Here is a 14575-nt window from a genome sequence, read left to right as displayed (position 1 = left end):
GTTTGTCTGATAGCAAAGGAAGCATTGTTGTCAGAACATTACATTGTACCTATTTATCAGGAGCTGGTTAAACGTTTTCAAGAAGTTGTTATTTTAATAATCAAACATGTGTTGAAACATTTGAAATAGACTGGATGCAGTATAAAGGTGACACCTGCCCCCTCCCCCACCTGGAGAGAGACAGTTCTCCCCAGAAAATTTACACTGCTTCCATATCCTCCTCATCACCTGCCACAACTTTACATATGAAGCACCCTATTGTAGTGTATCTTGTGGAGTTATGTTTTTAAAACCTTGAAAATGGCTTAAAACCTTTGAAATGTGGTCCCCCATCTCCGCTGGGGAGGAATGGAAAATATTGGTGCCTGACATTCCCAGGTGTGAGACACGTCTGCAGAGATAGTTAATGTGTCCCCACATCGACCGGTTTCTGAGCTTATCACAAACACACAGTGACACACACACGCACACACGCACACACGCACACACGCACACACACCTGATTTATAAGGAAGAGATAGGAAAGAGATGACACAACTTCTCATTACTGGAGGGCAAAACAGTGCAGCTGAAAAGACACAGTTTGCATTGCTATGAATGTGAGTTATATTTGATGAATGAATGAGGATGTACAAATGGGAAGAGACAGTTGAGAAGATCGGTTTCCAATACTCTTGTCCACCATGATTGGACTTAACATGCTCTTGTGTCCAAAACAGCAGTGCAGAACAAACTCAAAATGAGGAGCCAGATATAAAAGGAACACGGACATGTTGATAAAAACAATATATTGATTTGATGCACTCAAGCTAATACAGTCCATTCATCAAGGTGGACCAAGGGTTTGCAAAGCCTCTTTAGCCAGTCAGAGTTCCAGCCAGTTTACACGATCTTTCGGCAAGGACAGTAATTAGGGGATTACATAAATAAATTCGAATTCCTCACCACTTCTTCATGCGCTGCATTTTCCACGTTGATGCCATTGACCTGCAAAATGGGTCACCTGTCAACGCCAAACGAAGCAATGACAAATGAAGCATGTGCAGCTGAAACCACTAAGCGGATCATATCAGGGGCTGTCAGGGAAAACGTTTCAAGCAATCGCCATGCTCCGTTGGTGAGCACAAATGCATCGCTGGGTCCATAGTGACCACAAAATGGTGACAAAATTAACATCCCGGGCAGTATTGGCCAATTTAACGTCACTGGGTTCCAAAGCTGAGGTTAAGGTACGTGTACATTGATCTATGATATTACGCAGTCACATGTGTAGTACTTGGCCAGAGAGACTTCTCATGGTACTCCATAGAATTTCAAAAAACATATACTGAAAGACCCCTCAGATGAACCATTAGGCCTCATTGCTAAATTGCGTCGAATTTTATGCGCGAGTTTCACAAAAAGCTTTTACACGATTGCGGTACACGTGCCATTGCTTTAATGATGAACCCCCTGATGATCGAGTTTTTACCCTCAATAAATGCAATAACTATCGTCCTTGTGAGTTTTTTTATTTAATACTGTGCAATCTTTAAGTGCAAATCAAGACAATAATTCAAACAGGTGTGCGCAAGACCGCAAGTGCACGCTCTCTGTGAAGTGTAACAAGTTGAAAAGCATGCCCAGGGATATTGAAGATTGTATCTCAGGCAGGCCTTTAGGATATTCTAAAGTTCAAAAGTTCACTTACGGACCACTCAATAGGAAAATCTAATTACCTAAGGACAAAGGTGTTTCCTGTTTCTTAAGGCTTAAGTCACATTTGCCACGCGGCCGTGGGGTCTCCAAAATCTACGGCCACTAGCAATTATACGGCGGCCGCAGTATTTCCACGGTTATACAATGTAGCAGTCACATATGTTTTTATTTTTCGGGTAGCCGCACGGCATATTTATAAATTGTGGAGACCGAAAACGTGGGGGTGCCGTACGGTCTTTGATTTGATGTCGCACGGTGACCTTAGGGCGTTCCTGCGGTGGCCATATAATTTTCAAGGCAGACGCAAGGTGCCTGGAAGGCGACCGCAAGGCGACCGCAGGGGGGCCCTAAGGTGAATGTGTGGCCAGACGGACGGTAACGAGTGGGTTCTTTTTTTTTTTGACCAGTTTTTTTGTTTCGGCTTGTCGATTTTCTACGGCGAACGTAGAAATGAAAAAAGTTATAACTCCGCGTTATAATTCTACGGCGACCTTATGACCTGTAAAATATAGCCAAACGGCGTAGGGCCATCCTGAGGCCACCGCAGAAACTCTGCGGCCACCGCACGCTTCTGTCAATTCAGAGGGCGTACGGCCACCGTATCCTCGCCGTAGAGCAAATGTGACTTAGGTCTTAGGTCTTGGAAATTGTGGAGACCGAAAACGTGGGGTTGCCGTACGGTCTTTGATTTGATGTGACCTTAAGGGGGCCCTGTGGCGGCCATAGAATTTTCAAGGCAGATGCAAGGTAGCCTCAAGGTGCCTGCAAGGGGACCACAGGGGGCCCTAAGGCGAACATGCGGCCAGACGGATGTTAACGAGTGGGTTAATTTTTTTTTTAAACAGTTTTTTTGTTTCGGATTGTCGAATTGATATGGCGAACATAGAAATGAAAAAATTTATAACTCCGCGTTATAATTCCACGGCGACCTTGCGGCCTGTAAAATATAGCCAAATGGCGTAGGGCCACCTTGAGGCCAGCGCAGAAACTCTGCGGCCACCGCACGTTTCTGTCAATTCAGAGGGCGTACGGCCACCGTATCCTCGCCGTAGAGCAAATGTGACTTAGGCCTAAACGACAAAGTACCAAAGGCACACAAGCAATTTTCCCAAATGGTACAATATCCCAGCATTTTCATTGCCTCTTCTATTGGTGGATTCTGTACTGCATAATCTGACTTTGTAAAGTAGTTCAAGAGTCTCCGTTCCAGAAACTTCTGCAATTGCCAACACTGTCCCCTCAAAACAAGACACCTTTCCTCAAGGCGCTGTCACACCTTGACGATTTAGCCAGCAATGGCAACGTATAAAAATGTATGTAAGACGTTGGCGTATGCTGAAATTTTGACGTTTTTTTAAGTTTTAGTCATATTCATAACGTGTTGGTTGTATGCATAACATATTAGTAACGGGCACAGAACGTTTCGTTGTCTTATAGATAACTTACACCAACGAATGCTTAGCCTGTTGTCGGCGTTCACAACCTATGCCCAACGATAGTTTAACTTAGGCATAGCGCGCTCACGTATCGCCGACGAACTCGTGGTGTAGCCTGTTAAAAACCTGCCGCACGCCGACTTAAATCATAACCGCCTGAGAATTGGAAGTGTCAACATCACAGTCACACCTTGTCGATTTAGTCAACGTATGCCGACCTATGAAAAATGTGTCTAAAACGCTGGCACAAGTTGAATACGGTATGGGTAAGTTGTGTATACTTTAAGAGCACGCTGAAAAACGATGAAGTACGCTGTCATATTTCGTGGTACGTTTAGTACGTCGTGATTATTTCAAGCATGCTGAAAATTTTACGACGTACTCGCCGTATGGCTCACATGTTCCACTACACTGGGAATAAGTTGTAGGCACGATATGCGATCGTTGACACACGTCGACACAAGTTCCTTGTAAGTTGCTCATAAGTCGAAACACGTCGAGGTAACGTTTAGCATACCCGAAACGTATTTTCTCCGTCAAGGCACATTTTCTTTTTTTCTCCTTGGCTCCGTGAAGGCACGTGACGAAATGTCTGAAGTTGTTGTTTTTTTTAATTCGTTTTTTTTTTTTAGTCTATCACTAATTTTAAAATATATTCGGACATTTGCTGTTAAGTTTCAACGTCGAAGTGACAATATCCTCAAACAGAAAATATTCACAGAGGAGGAACTAAGAATAAGACATGAGCAAACTGAAGAGGCAATCGGACGTGACGCAACGGCATGTGACGAAATATCGGAAGTTATTGTTGTTGTTTTTTTTTTTTTTTAAACGCTTCCAATATGCCATTATACGGTGGCTGTAAATTAGAAACACGTTCAGTAAGTTCTGTGGTTGTCCGGAAGACGTCAATCAAATACGTCTACATACGTCAATATGCGTTGGAGGTACGTTACACATAGGTTCAAAGCACGTTACTCATAGGTTAGAAATAAGTTTTGGGTACGCTAAGCATTACCTCGACGTGTTTCGACTTATGAGTAACTTACAAGTAACGTGCCTCGACGTGTGTCAACGATCGCATAACTTGCCTCGATGTGTGTCAACGATCGTGTAACGTGCCTACAACACGTTACTCATAGGTTATAAATAAGTTTTGGGTATGCTAATCATTACCTCAACGTGTTTTGACTTATGAGTAACTTACAAGTAACGTGTGTCAACAATCGCATAACTTGCCTCGATGTGTGTCACCGATCGTGTAACGTGCCTACAACACGTTACTCATAGGTTATAAATAAGTTTTGGGTACGCTAATCATTACCTCGACGCGTTTCGACTTATGAGTAACTTACAAGTAACGTGTGTCGACGTGTGTCAACGATCGCATAACGTGCCTTCAACTTATGGCCAGCGTTGTGGAACGTGTGAGTCATACGCTGGCATACGTCGTAAAATTTCAAGCATGCTAAAATTTGAGGACAACCGCAAAGTACAACGATGAAAGCCAGCGTACTATGGCAGTGTTTTTCAGCATGCTCTTAACGTATACAAACTTACCCATAACGTATTCGACGTGTGCCGGCGTTTTAGCCCAATTTTGCATACGTCAGGCATACATTGGCTAAATCATCAAGGTGTGACACAGCCTTGAAGGAGAACAAAATAAAAACTTTCTCTCCTGATGGAATTAAAACCTCCATTTGTTTTGAACAAATTGTGTTCAAAAAATTTTTACCAATATTTAAACTATAAAAATCCTTTCTGGACAAGAAATAACCTGACTTTGTATTACATTTTGAAGTGCTATAGATTCCTTTATTTATTGAATCCTGACCTTCTGCTAACCATCCCTTTACCCGACTAGTTCTGTGGTGTAGTGAGTCGAAAGTAAGCTTGCCTCACACATGTCAGGAACTGGGTTATATTCCTGGGTGTTTCTTGAAATCGTCGGCAAATTTCCATTATCACCGAGCTTCTGCTCACCTACCTAGTGGTAAGGATGTACCCAATGGTTAGCCGATTGGCGTGTCTTCCTGCAGTAACGGTTCTTGCCAGTGTGGGTACCAAGTGGTCCGGTGTTCTCATACATTCCCAGATGCAAGGATACACTGCTTGCTACCTCATAGTATCATTGCTGTGTGGGTAGGAGATTCTAAACAAGAAAATAAATCCAGGCACCCAGGTGTTCACTCATCATCCGTGAACATCCATCTTTGGATACTACAGGCAAGCATTCCAGTTTATGCCTGCACATACTTGCTTATGAAGTAGCTTTACATTTTGATGGGTGCCACTTTGCGTTGTCGTGATGTTTTGCTTTCAAATCGATGCTGTGCAGTATACGATCCACAAACATCATTTAGCCTATCGTCTTTGAACCGACATGATAAATGCATCACAGACATCAAGTGCACCAAGAAATTAATGCATTGTGCACGTTTAAGAAAATGGGGCAATAAAAAAGCATTATATAATTATTTCATTTCACCATACACAATAATAGTTTCAATTTTAAAATGATGAACAAAAAAAGAACGAGAAAGAAAGCTTACCCTCAAAATAGCATCCCCAACAAAGAGCCTCCCTGATTGATCAGCTGGACCAGAAAGGGGAAACAGTAGCATCGTAGGTCACGAAGCGAACTGAGAGTTTTACTTTGCAGTGTATAATATGGTAATGAAGCATGAAAGCCAGTGTTGGTGAACAATAGTGTTATGAATAACATCTTACCAGCTTGATTCTTCACTATTTTGGAAATGACCACTGGGACTCTATGCTCTGCTCCTCCCTGCATAAAGAAACAAGTAAAGAGAAAAGTAATCCAATCGAGGAAAACAATTGCCTTTACCCGGTTGTTTATTAAACAGCATTGTGCATCACTCTCCATTTAATAATAAGAATAACACTTTGGATCTCATTAAAAGCTAACACTCACTACTCCAAAGCGAAGGTACCTTGATACTCAACCCAAATCCACCAACATCCTGCCTGTGCAGGGTAACAGTCCGTTCCTGCTTAAGGCAGACCAGGTGTGGGGGGGGGGGGGAGAGTAAGAGAAGATAACATGAGCAAGGACAAGAAGAACACAAATAAATTAGCAACTAACAAAGAAGATAGCAATTTCAGTTGCATCCGGTTCATGGTAACACTTTGCTAAACTTCACACACAGGTAAAACATTTGTATTTACAGCAACAAGTAAAAGTTTTGGAGACAGTGAACTTTCTGGTTTAAACTTGTTCGGTCAGATTGTGCCATCAACGCAAAGCTGGCATTCTAATGAGCTCAACAGCTCGATCTCACACTCTCACCTCACTCTGTCTCTCCGAAAGGACCGTCTGGCAAACCCTGACATCTACTTCCTTAACAATGCTCTTGCCAAAGTTCAATCACACCAATTTTTGGGCCTCACTGTCTTGCCATGATCTGTCTTGGGCCAACCACACGTCTATGTTGGACACCAAAACCAGTCGCTGACTGGGCAACGTTCATCGTGCAAAGTCCTTCTTTGGCAATCCTGAACTCTTATCCACCGAAAAGACTTTCATCTGAAGCTTGATGGAATACTGCTCTCCCCCTCTAGACTGTTGCCCCTGCCTCACACCTTGCTTATAACCCTCCACGATCATTGGAATTTCCCTTGATGAAGCTGAGTCATTGGGCCTATCATTTTCAATTCACAGACAGGTTGGGAGTGTCTTCGTCTTCTACTGCCGATCCTTTCTGGTCTTACACCCTATGCTCTTTCTGTGCTCTCCCAGCTCCTACGCCTCCCCACCCCAGCTTTCTGCATGGTGCACATAGTCTGCCAGCAACCACCTTCTGGTGAAATACCCAAATAAAAATCCAGAATCGCTACTCACCTCCACTCTTTCGTTGCTCGTTTTTTTCCTGTCTGTGGAACTAACTTCCACATACTCTTCAATCTCATTCTTCCCTCCACATCTTCAAGACAGCTGTTCACCACTAACTCAGATCATCCCTCATACAAAACCATATTTTCTACCTTCCTCTCCACCCCCATCTCTTTCCAAATTTCCAGTTGTTTCCTTCCTGAGAGTTTGCTTCTGTATCTACCTTGTCCTCCCCCAGCCCTCATTGTTCCCCACATCACTTATTTCCACAAGTCTTCCTCTGTTTAGTCCCTCAACCATGCTGTTGATGTGTTTACCCCCTCTCTTTCCACTGCTGCATCCTAATCCAATGTATGTTCTCGCTCTTCCACAAGCCTCAACTTTGTGAAAAAAGTAGTTGTAATAGTCTAACATTTTAGAGCCAAATTCTTATAAACAACCCCTTAAAGCAAACAGTCGTTCAAAGAAACAGCATTTTTATCGCCAAATGGGGCATATGGAGTCCAGGCAGACAGTACAAACATGAGAGTAGAGAGAGCAGTTACAAGCATAGGACGGTAGAATGACATCGGTACTTGCTCACTTTTGAGTTGTTTTGTCCCTCCGAAATGCAGAGCACGTCTTGGTGTTGGATTGTAAGGACATCCTTGGAGAGACGCAGACGGACCTCATGGGGCTCCGACTTGCCATCGATCAGCAGCAGAACACCGGCTTTGCACTGTGGCCGGAAGGCGGCACCGACGGGTCATGGTGGCCCCCCGGGCGAGTGGTGAGAGATGGTGCAGTTTGCCTGCCCTGCCAGCGCAAATCGCTGCGTGCTACCCATAATTGAATCCAAACGAGTCGATTGCATTTGTGTCCTGAATGCTGCAAACTCTGTTTGTGAAACTATTAATCAGCAGCGCTTATGCTAACACAGAGTTCCTTTGCTCTTTTGAATGAAACGGTGCTAAAGGATGAGACAAACATGTCCCAACGATTTGTTTAAATTGGCCTTGATGTCGCTCGATGAATTCAACATCAGCTAAATTATTATAAAAATCGACATTGTGTGATACCCCAATTTTCAACAATTAGCAAGCAGGCCAGATGTATGAATGCCAAATATAATTTTTTATCTATGCCTAGAAAGGTTTGCAACAAACAATGTAACAACTCCCAGCCCCCATGCTGTGGTACTGATGCAACACCCCCTGTGGGTTCGGGCAGAAATTTGGAATTTTTTTAGGGTGCCATAAATAACTCGTCGCCTCTTTGTGGAGGAAACCGTGAGATCTTTAACATCCACTAACTAATGCTGGCAGATGGGACACCCAGTTTTAAAGGTTCCATCCACGTGATGGCACACACCTGGATGCTTCGCCCTGCCTGCGAGACACTAGGATGATAGTTTGTAGCTGATCCGAGATTCAAACCCGGGCTAGACGGCTCAGTGGTGAGTGTGCATACCTCCAGATCTAGGCTATCCTGCAAGCCCTACACTTTAGCTCGTATATATTCTTGCACAAACATATTCAACTGCCATCGGGTAATGTGATAGTTACTCTTAAATATAGTGGGTTACCCCGTTCATCAACACAACACGACTAAAGAGGTTATCATGTTCAAACAAATATACTTACAGTTACTGAGGTCCATTGTGAGTTTGGTGATGTTACTTTGTAACCTTAATACAATCAAATAATACCATTCATTTCGTGCCATATAGGCACCAAGGGCTGTGGAGTCAGTTTCATTGGCAAGGAGTACAGTCCAGGATGTGTCACCACTCCGACGCAGGTTACCCCGAATGGTTATTACCCCAGTACACTGGCACTCATTTCACCAACCTCAGAAGGATGACAGGCTGAGTTAACCCCACCTGGTGTTAATTCAACGGTAGGACGGGCTCAAACTCAGGACCCTTAGGTCCCAAGCCAGCCACCTTAACAACTAAGCCAACATCAGGCTAAGGCAATGCAACCTCGATATATTTTAGCTAATCAGTTAATTGTGGGTTATTTTGTTTTTACTTGCCAGATCATTTATTCTACTTTTTGAAGCTTTTTAAAAGTTAATATCATACGCGATGACAGACCTATGAACGATCTTTGTGCAATCTTACTTGGCCGTCCGTGGGTGGAGTTGTACCATTTTCGTTGCTAAGTAAAATTCGATTTTGGTTCAAGTCGGGCAGTGTGGTCAAACTAAATTACAACCTGGGGGCTCCTTTATCGTGATTCAAATCCGAGAATATCTGTTCATGTTCGAATAGAGCGAGGTGATGTGAATTACTTGCATTTTGAATCCAATTCCGGTTTCTTTGGTGAAAGGGTTTTGTTAGATCCTTGTGGAGGATCTCTAAGTCTTACTCACGTTGTTGTTCTTGTGGAATTTTTTTGTTTCACAGCCTACAGTTTTCATCGAAACTTCCTGAAACTTGGCATGTATCTGCAAAAATACCCTGCGCAGACAGTAACCATCTCCGATTTTGAAAATTCCTCCGAGAAAAAAAGTTTGACATCAAAATATCTCCGCTAATGGAAATCGCATAAAAAATATCTCCGAAACTAGGCAAGCTTTTTGAATTCTGTTTGCGGGAATCGAACAGGGCATCAGCAGAGATGAATAACCGCACATATGATACATCACAATGACGTCATATCAATTTTTATGACGTCATTCCTATTTTTTGACATTTTTTGTTTTTTGTTTCATTTGTTTTACAGCCGACAGTTTTGATCGAAATTTTCTGAAACTTGGCATATATATGTAAAAATACCCTGCGCAGACAGTAACCATCTCCGATTTTGAAAATTCATCCTAGAAAAAAAGTTATGACGTCAAAATATCTCCGCTAATGGAAATCGCCTAAAAAATTATCACCGAAACTAGGCAAGCTTTTTGAATTCTGTTTGCGGGAATCGAATAGAGCATTAGCAGAGATGAATTACCGCACATTGATATATCACTATGACATCATATCAATTTTTACTACGTCATTCCTTTTTTTGACATTTTGTGTTTCACAACCCAGAGTTTTCATCGGATTTTTGTGAAACTTGCCATGTATATGCAGAAAGTCCCCGCACAGGCAGTAACCATCTCCGATTTTGGAAATTCTTCCGAGAAAAAAAATTGACGTCATAATATCGCCGCTAATGGAAATCGCCTATGCCATTATCTCCGAAACTAGGCAAGCTGTTTGAATTTTGTTTGCGGGAATCAAGCCGGGCATTAGCACAGATAATTTATCGCAAATCTGATACATCACAATGACGTCATATTCGTTTTTATGACGTCATAATTAAGAGGAAGAGAATCTTAGCTCATTCGAGCTTGTTTTTACTGAAATAATTAATTATTCGTTTACATTTCTTTGCTAAACAAATCTTCTCATCACCCAACTCTGTGATGGTTGGGGGAAGGGGGTGTTCCATTACAAATTATGACCAAAAATTATTTACATTAACAAAAAAGAATGGTTACCAGGGGTGTGCACCATTACCAATAAGTTTGCTATTGCTTGCCAAGCCAGCCATTTCTTATCAGCCATTTCAATGGAGTGCTTGCTTGAAGAGTGCTACACAAGCTTATTTCCTTCACCTTTGGTGGTGGAAGTTGTGTTTTCACCCCTTTCTGTTTGTTACTTGGCGAAATCTTCGATTTTGTCAAGTTTGTTGGTCTGTTCCGTTTGTTGGTTTGTTTGTTTGTCCGGTTGTCGACAGCCCAAACGGCTGGACCAGTCGTTCTTAAATTTTTACACCTGATAGGCAATCCACCTGAGACGGTCCGCGTCCAAACCCCGTCTTAATAGGACTAAACGTCGCAACGTGACGTCACACAACGTGAAAACACATTTTTGGACATAACTCAGTGACTGGAAGTCGTAGCGACTTCTGGTTGACGCCAAATTAAACTTCATTCAAATATCGAAATGATTACGAAATGCATCTTATTACAAATTACGCATAGTTTTCGCAAGCGTATGATGTCAAAGTTTTACCTATTGACGTTATTTAAAAAAAAATATTTACACTCGTGTGCAGCCGAAATGACTGAAGCAATCGTTCTCAAATTTTAACACGTGATAGCCAATCTTGCTGAAATAGTCTGGGATCAAATCACGTCATAATCGCACTTAACGTCACAACGTTACGTCAAAAAAAGGTGAAAACAAGCTTTTGAACATAACTCAGTAACCGGAAGCCATAGCGACTTCCTGTTGACGCCAAAGCAATCTTCAATGGAATATCTAAATGTTTTAACCTGCATGTTAGTACAAATTATGCACAGTTTTCGCAAGTGTATGACGTCAAAGTTTTTAGCTATTGGCGTGATTTAAAAAAAATTATATTTGTTCTACAGGTCAATTCTTAACCGATTTGGATGAAATTTTAACAGCTGATAGAAATCCACAGTGCAAAAAGATATGTGACTTTTGGTGATGTTCAAGATCAGGATCTGGATTCTGCATCACTTCATATTGTGCGATCGACCACGTGTAGCCAAAAGCGGCCGCCTCGCCCACCGGAACGGACAATTCAGTGGTGACTCTCCGGGAGCTACTGCCCGGAGCTAGTCACAGGTGGGGGTTTAACCCCACCACCACCCAGTCTGCAGTCTACCCGTGTGAAATAGGGTGAATTGCCGAATGTCGATATACCTAAGTACCCGCGCGGGTAATCTGCCGAGGGATGGGACCACGCCACAGGCCGACTTCGGACACGAACCGCTTAAGTGGTTCGTTCCGTATTACAGGGATAACCGAGCGGAGTTATCGTCGGCCTTGACGGTTCCGATTAATTACCGGGTGTTTTAAACCCACTATCAATCCCTTACGTGATGCAAGATGGAGATTTCAATAAGGGGAGAAGAGATGCAACGAAACGGGGAACAGTTCACACAATGCACATTTAATGCGCGTAAACGAAAAGCACGTATTTACAGTTGCAGCAACAATCAATCATTCACATATACAGTCAAGCAAGGAACAAAAGCAAGAACGGACGCAGAATTACAACCGAATATTATGATTTACAAGCACACTTATACAGCTCTAAACTTGACGGACTGGCGCGACACACACACACACACATTTACACAAAACCCCAAAGAAAAGAAAGTCGTGACTTCCCTGCGTGCCGTCGAGTCCCCCTCCCGCGACCTCAGCGTGGTCGCGCCTGGTTCCAATCTCCCTCGCGGCCGGCGAACCCTCTCCGGCACTCCTCGTCCGGACGCGTAGGCTCGCGCCCCACAGCCGGCTCTGCCCCGTCTCACGTCCGCGCCTCCCGCGTGGCAGGCCGCTCGCTAAGCCGCGAGCACAGGACCAAGATGACAGGAGACTCAGCAATGACGAGCGAAGAGAGAGAAGAGAAGAGGAAGAGGAAGAGAGAGCGCACCCCGCCCGTGTCCGTCTTTTATGGAGCGGGGCTCCGCCCGTCGCTCCGCCCCTTTCTCGGCTCCACCTCCCTTCGAGGAGTTTCGAGAAGCCTCTCGAAATGGGGCGTGCCCTCACTCCGACCGCCTCACGCGTGCATCCACCAATCGGGAGCGAGCCGCCGCACCCTCCCCTTCACATCGAGCATGGTGGGGGGGATTCAGGTGGGAGCATCAGGCGGGGAAGACCCCACAGGCTCCACAAGTGCTTTTGTTCTTGCATGCGCCTGCACGGTGCTCGTTGAATGGCGAGTGGCAAAGATGTGGTGGCGTAGTTGTGGAAGGTGGTGTTGTGTAGTGAATGGCGTGATCGTGAGATGTTGGTTGTGGCGATATTCGTTGTTGTTTTTGCACCAAATTAACTATAGTCAAAGAAGAACGGCTAACTGAAGCGTCGCAGCCCGAATGGATGATATATATTCCCTCTATACAACGGGTTTGGGTTAACTACACATGAACTTACCGATATATCTCACCTGAGGACTCTTTATGGTGTAATGCGAATTTCCACAACAGTAACAATATTATCGCCCATTATAAACCAATGCGTAATTTTGTGAATTACACATGGCTATTTCTCAAACAGTTTTGCACTTATTATATTGAAACTTATACTGTCTGTTTATGCATGTAATATTAATATGTGTACAAAGTTTGATGGAAATTGACCAGGGGTCAAGGTCAGGGTCACCCAAAACATGAAAAATACACACATAAAATACATATTTTTGTTTTAAAACATATTTCAAACCTGATAACGGGATTGTAAAGCTGGTTGAAAAGCAATGTTCCTAGGTATTTTCAAATATTTTCTATGATCAGAATGAAGGCAACAAGCACCAACGATAAGTTGTTGAATGTCACATGGTGGCTTTAAATGAGTTGTGAAAATTTTCAATCTGCTGCCGTTACCATGACAACGCGCATCTGATAATTGTTATTTGTGACGTCGCGTTATTTTATTAATGTACGAACAAATAAACACCACACATTCCATGACATTACAGCTTGCACCACCACATAACACGGAAAGGTCAACTAATTCGCCAAGTGTCATGCTCAGCACGATTTTTCATTTGTCTGTTTGTCTGTTTGTCTGTGCACCGGATATCTCAAAAAGTTGTGGACGGATTCAGTTGCAATTTTGTGTACAGGTTCGACGTGTGACAAGGACGAACGGATTCGATTTTGGTGACGATCTGGATCCGACTACTAGATTTGTTAAGTGATTCTTCACCATTGAGAGATACGGCCAGAAATGATACATAGCACGATATCTTAAAAAGTTATGCACAGATTCTGACAAAACTTGGTGGACACGTTGGGTGTGTGACAAGGAAGAATTGATTCAATTTTGGTGAAGATCCGGATCGGGATCCGGATCTGATTTGGAGAGGTTATTGCATTTGGGTCCGTTTGTTTGTTTGTGTTTGTCCGCACAGAATTTTCGTGTTTATCTCCTCAAACACTTGTCGGATTGAGACAAAATTTTCACCATTGGTGCGACTGCTCATGTGGAATGTAGTAATTATAATTATGACGTCATAGGTCACATGCTGTGGCAGCCTTATTGGAAAAACGGAGAAACTTTAGACCTCTGTATCTCTGAAACTACACCAAGGAAAAAATTGAAACTTGGCATATAGCAAGTACTCCTCATGTGGAATGTTTGATTTTTTTATGACATCATAGGTGCCTTTGTTATGACGTCATAATTGCAATTGTAGAACGCCACATCTGATTAGTAGGAAAATTTTTGAGCGTCATCTTGGGAAAAATTGTCCACAGAAAAAAAAAAATTATGTCTACGGTCACGTGGTTCAGCAGCCATATTGTTAAAAAAAAAAACCTTCAAAAATCTTCTTCTCTTAAATGGCTGAACAAATTGAGGCGAAACTTTACACGTATGAATGCCTGTCCATGAGGAACAAAAGGTTCACACATATGACATCATAGGTGACATTGTTGGGAGACATATTGGATTTACCCTAAAACCCATAAAAATACACCACCTGAAAGAAGTCCTGGCAAGGGTCTGCAATCACTGATTGCTCTTTTTCTTGTTTCTTAAGCGATTCCTCACCATTGAGAGATCATGTTAAACCGATATATAGCACAATCTCAAAAAGTTGTGGACCGATTCAGATGAAACTTGGTGGACATGTTG

General features: G+C 43.0%; 1 protein-coding gene and 1 long non-coding RNA gene across 4 annotated transcripts in view; one reads left to right on the top strand and one right to left on the bottom strand.

Annotated features, from left to right (window-relative positions):
- LOC147020122 (gamma-2-syntrophin-like) overlaps window positions 1–14575 on the bottom strand; it is a 458024-nt gene that overhangs the window by 114288 nt on the left and 329161 nt on the right. For 2 of the 3 annotated variants that reach the window (XM_085895151.1, XM_085895152.1), the window contains 5 exons: window positions 7574–7708; window positions 6092–6151; window positions 5868–5925; window positions 5690–5733; window positions 946–987 (listed from right to left, as the gene is read on the bottom strand). In XM_085895151.1, the coding sequence (XP_085751277.1) occupies window positions 946–987; window positions 5690–5733; window positions 5868–5925; window positions 6092–6151; window positions 7574–7708 (339 nt within the window). The remainder of the gene's footprint in view (window positions 1–945; window positions 988–5689; window positions 5734–5867; window positions 5926–6091; window positions 6152–7573; window positions 7709–14575) is intronic. The other variant, XM_085895153.1, reaches the window with a different exon arrangement.
- LOC147020124 (uncharacterized) overlaps window positions 1–14575 on the top strand; it is a 100281-nt gene that overhangs the window by 74710 nt on the left and 10996 nt on the right. Inside the window, exon 2 of the long non-coding RNA XR_015061648.1 lies at window positions 7605–7759. This is a non-coding gene — a long non-coding RNA (uncharacterized LOC147020124). The remainder of the gene's footprint in view (window positions 1–7604; window positions 7760–14575) is intronic.

This window comes from Eptatretus burgeri, chromosome 9, assembly GCF_056783735.1.
Source record: "Eptatretus burgeri isolate ZD-2024b chromosome 9, Ebu_testis_v1, whole genome shotgun sequence".
Taxonomy (NCBI): Eukaryota; Metazoa; Chordata; class Myxini; order Myxiniformes; family Myxinidae; genus Eptatretus; species Eptatretus burgeri.
The sequence above is the reverse complement of the archived record's forward strand: the minus strand, read 5'-3'. Positions and strand labels throughout refer to the sequence as shown.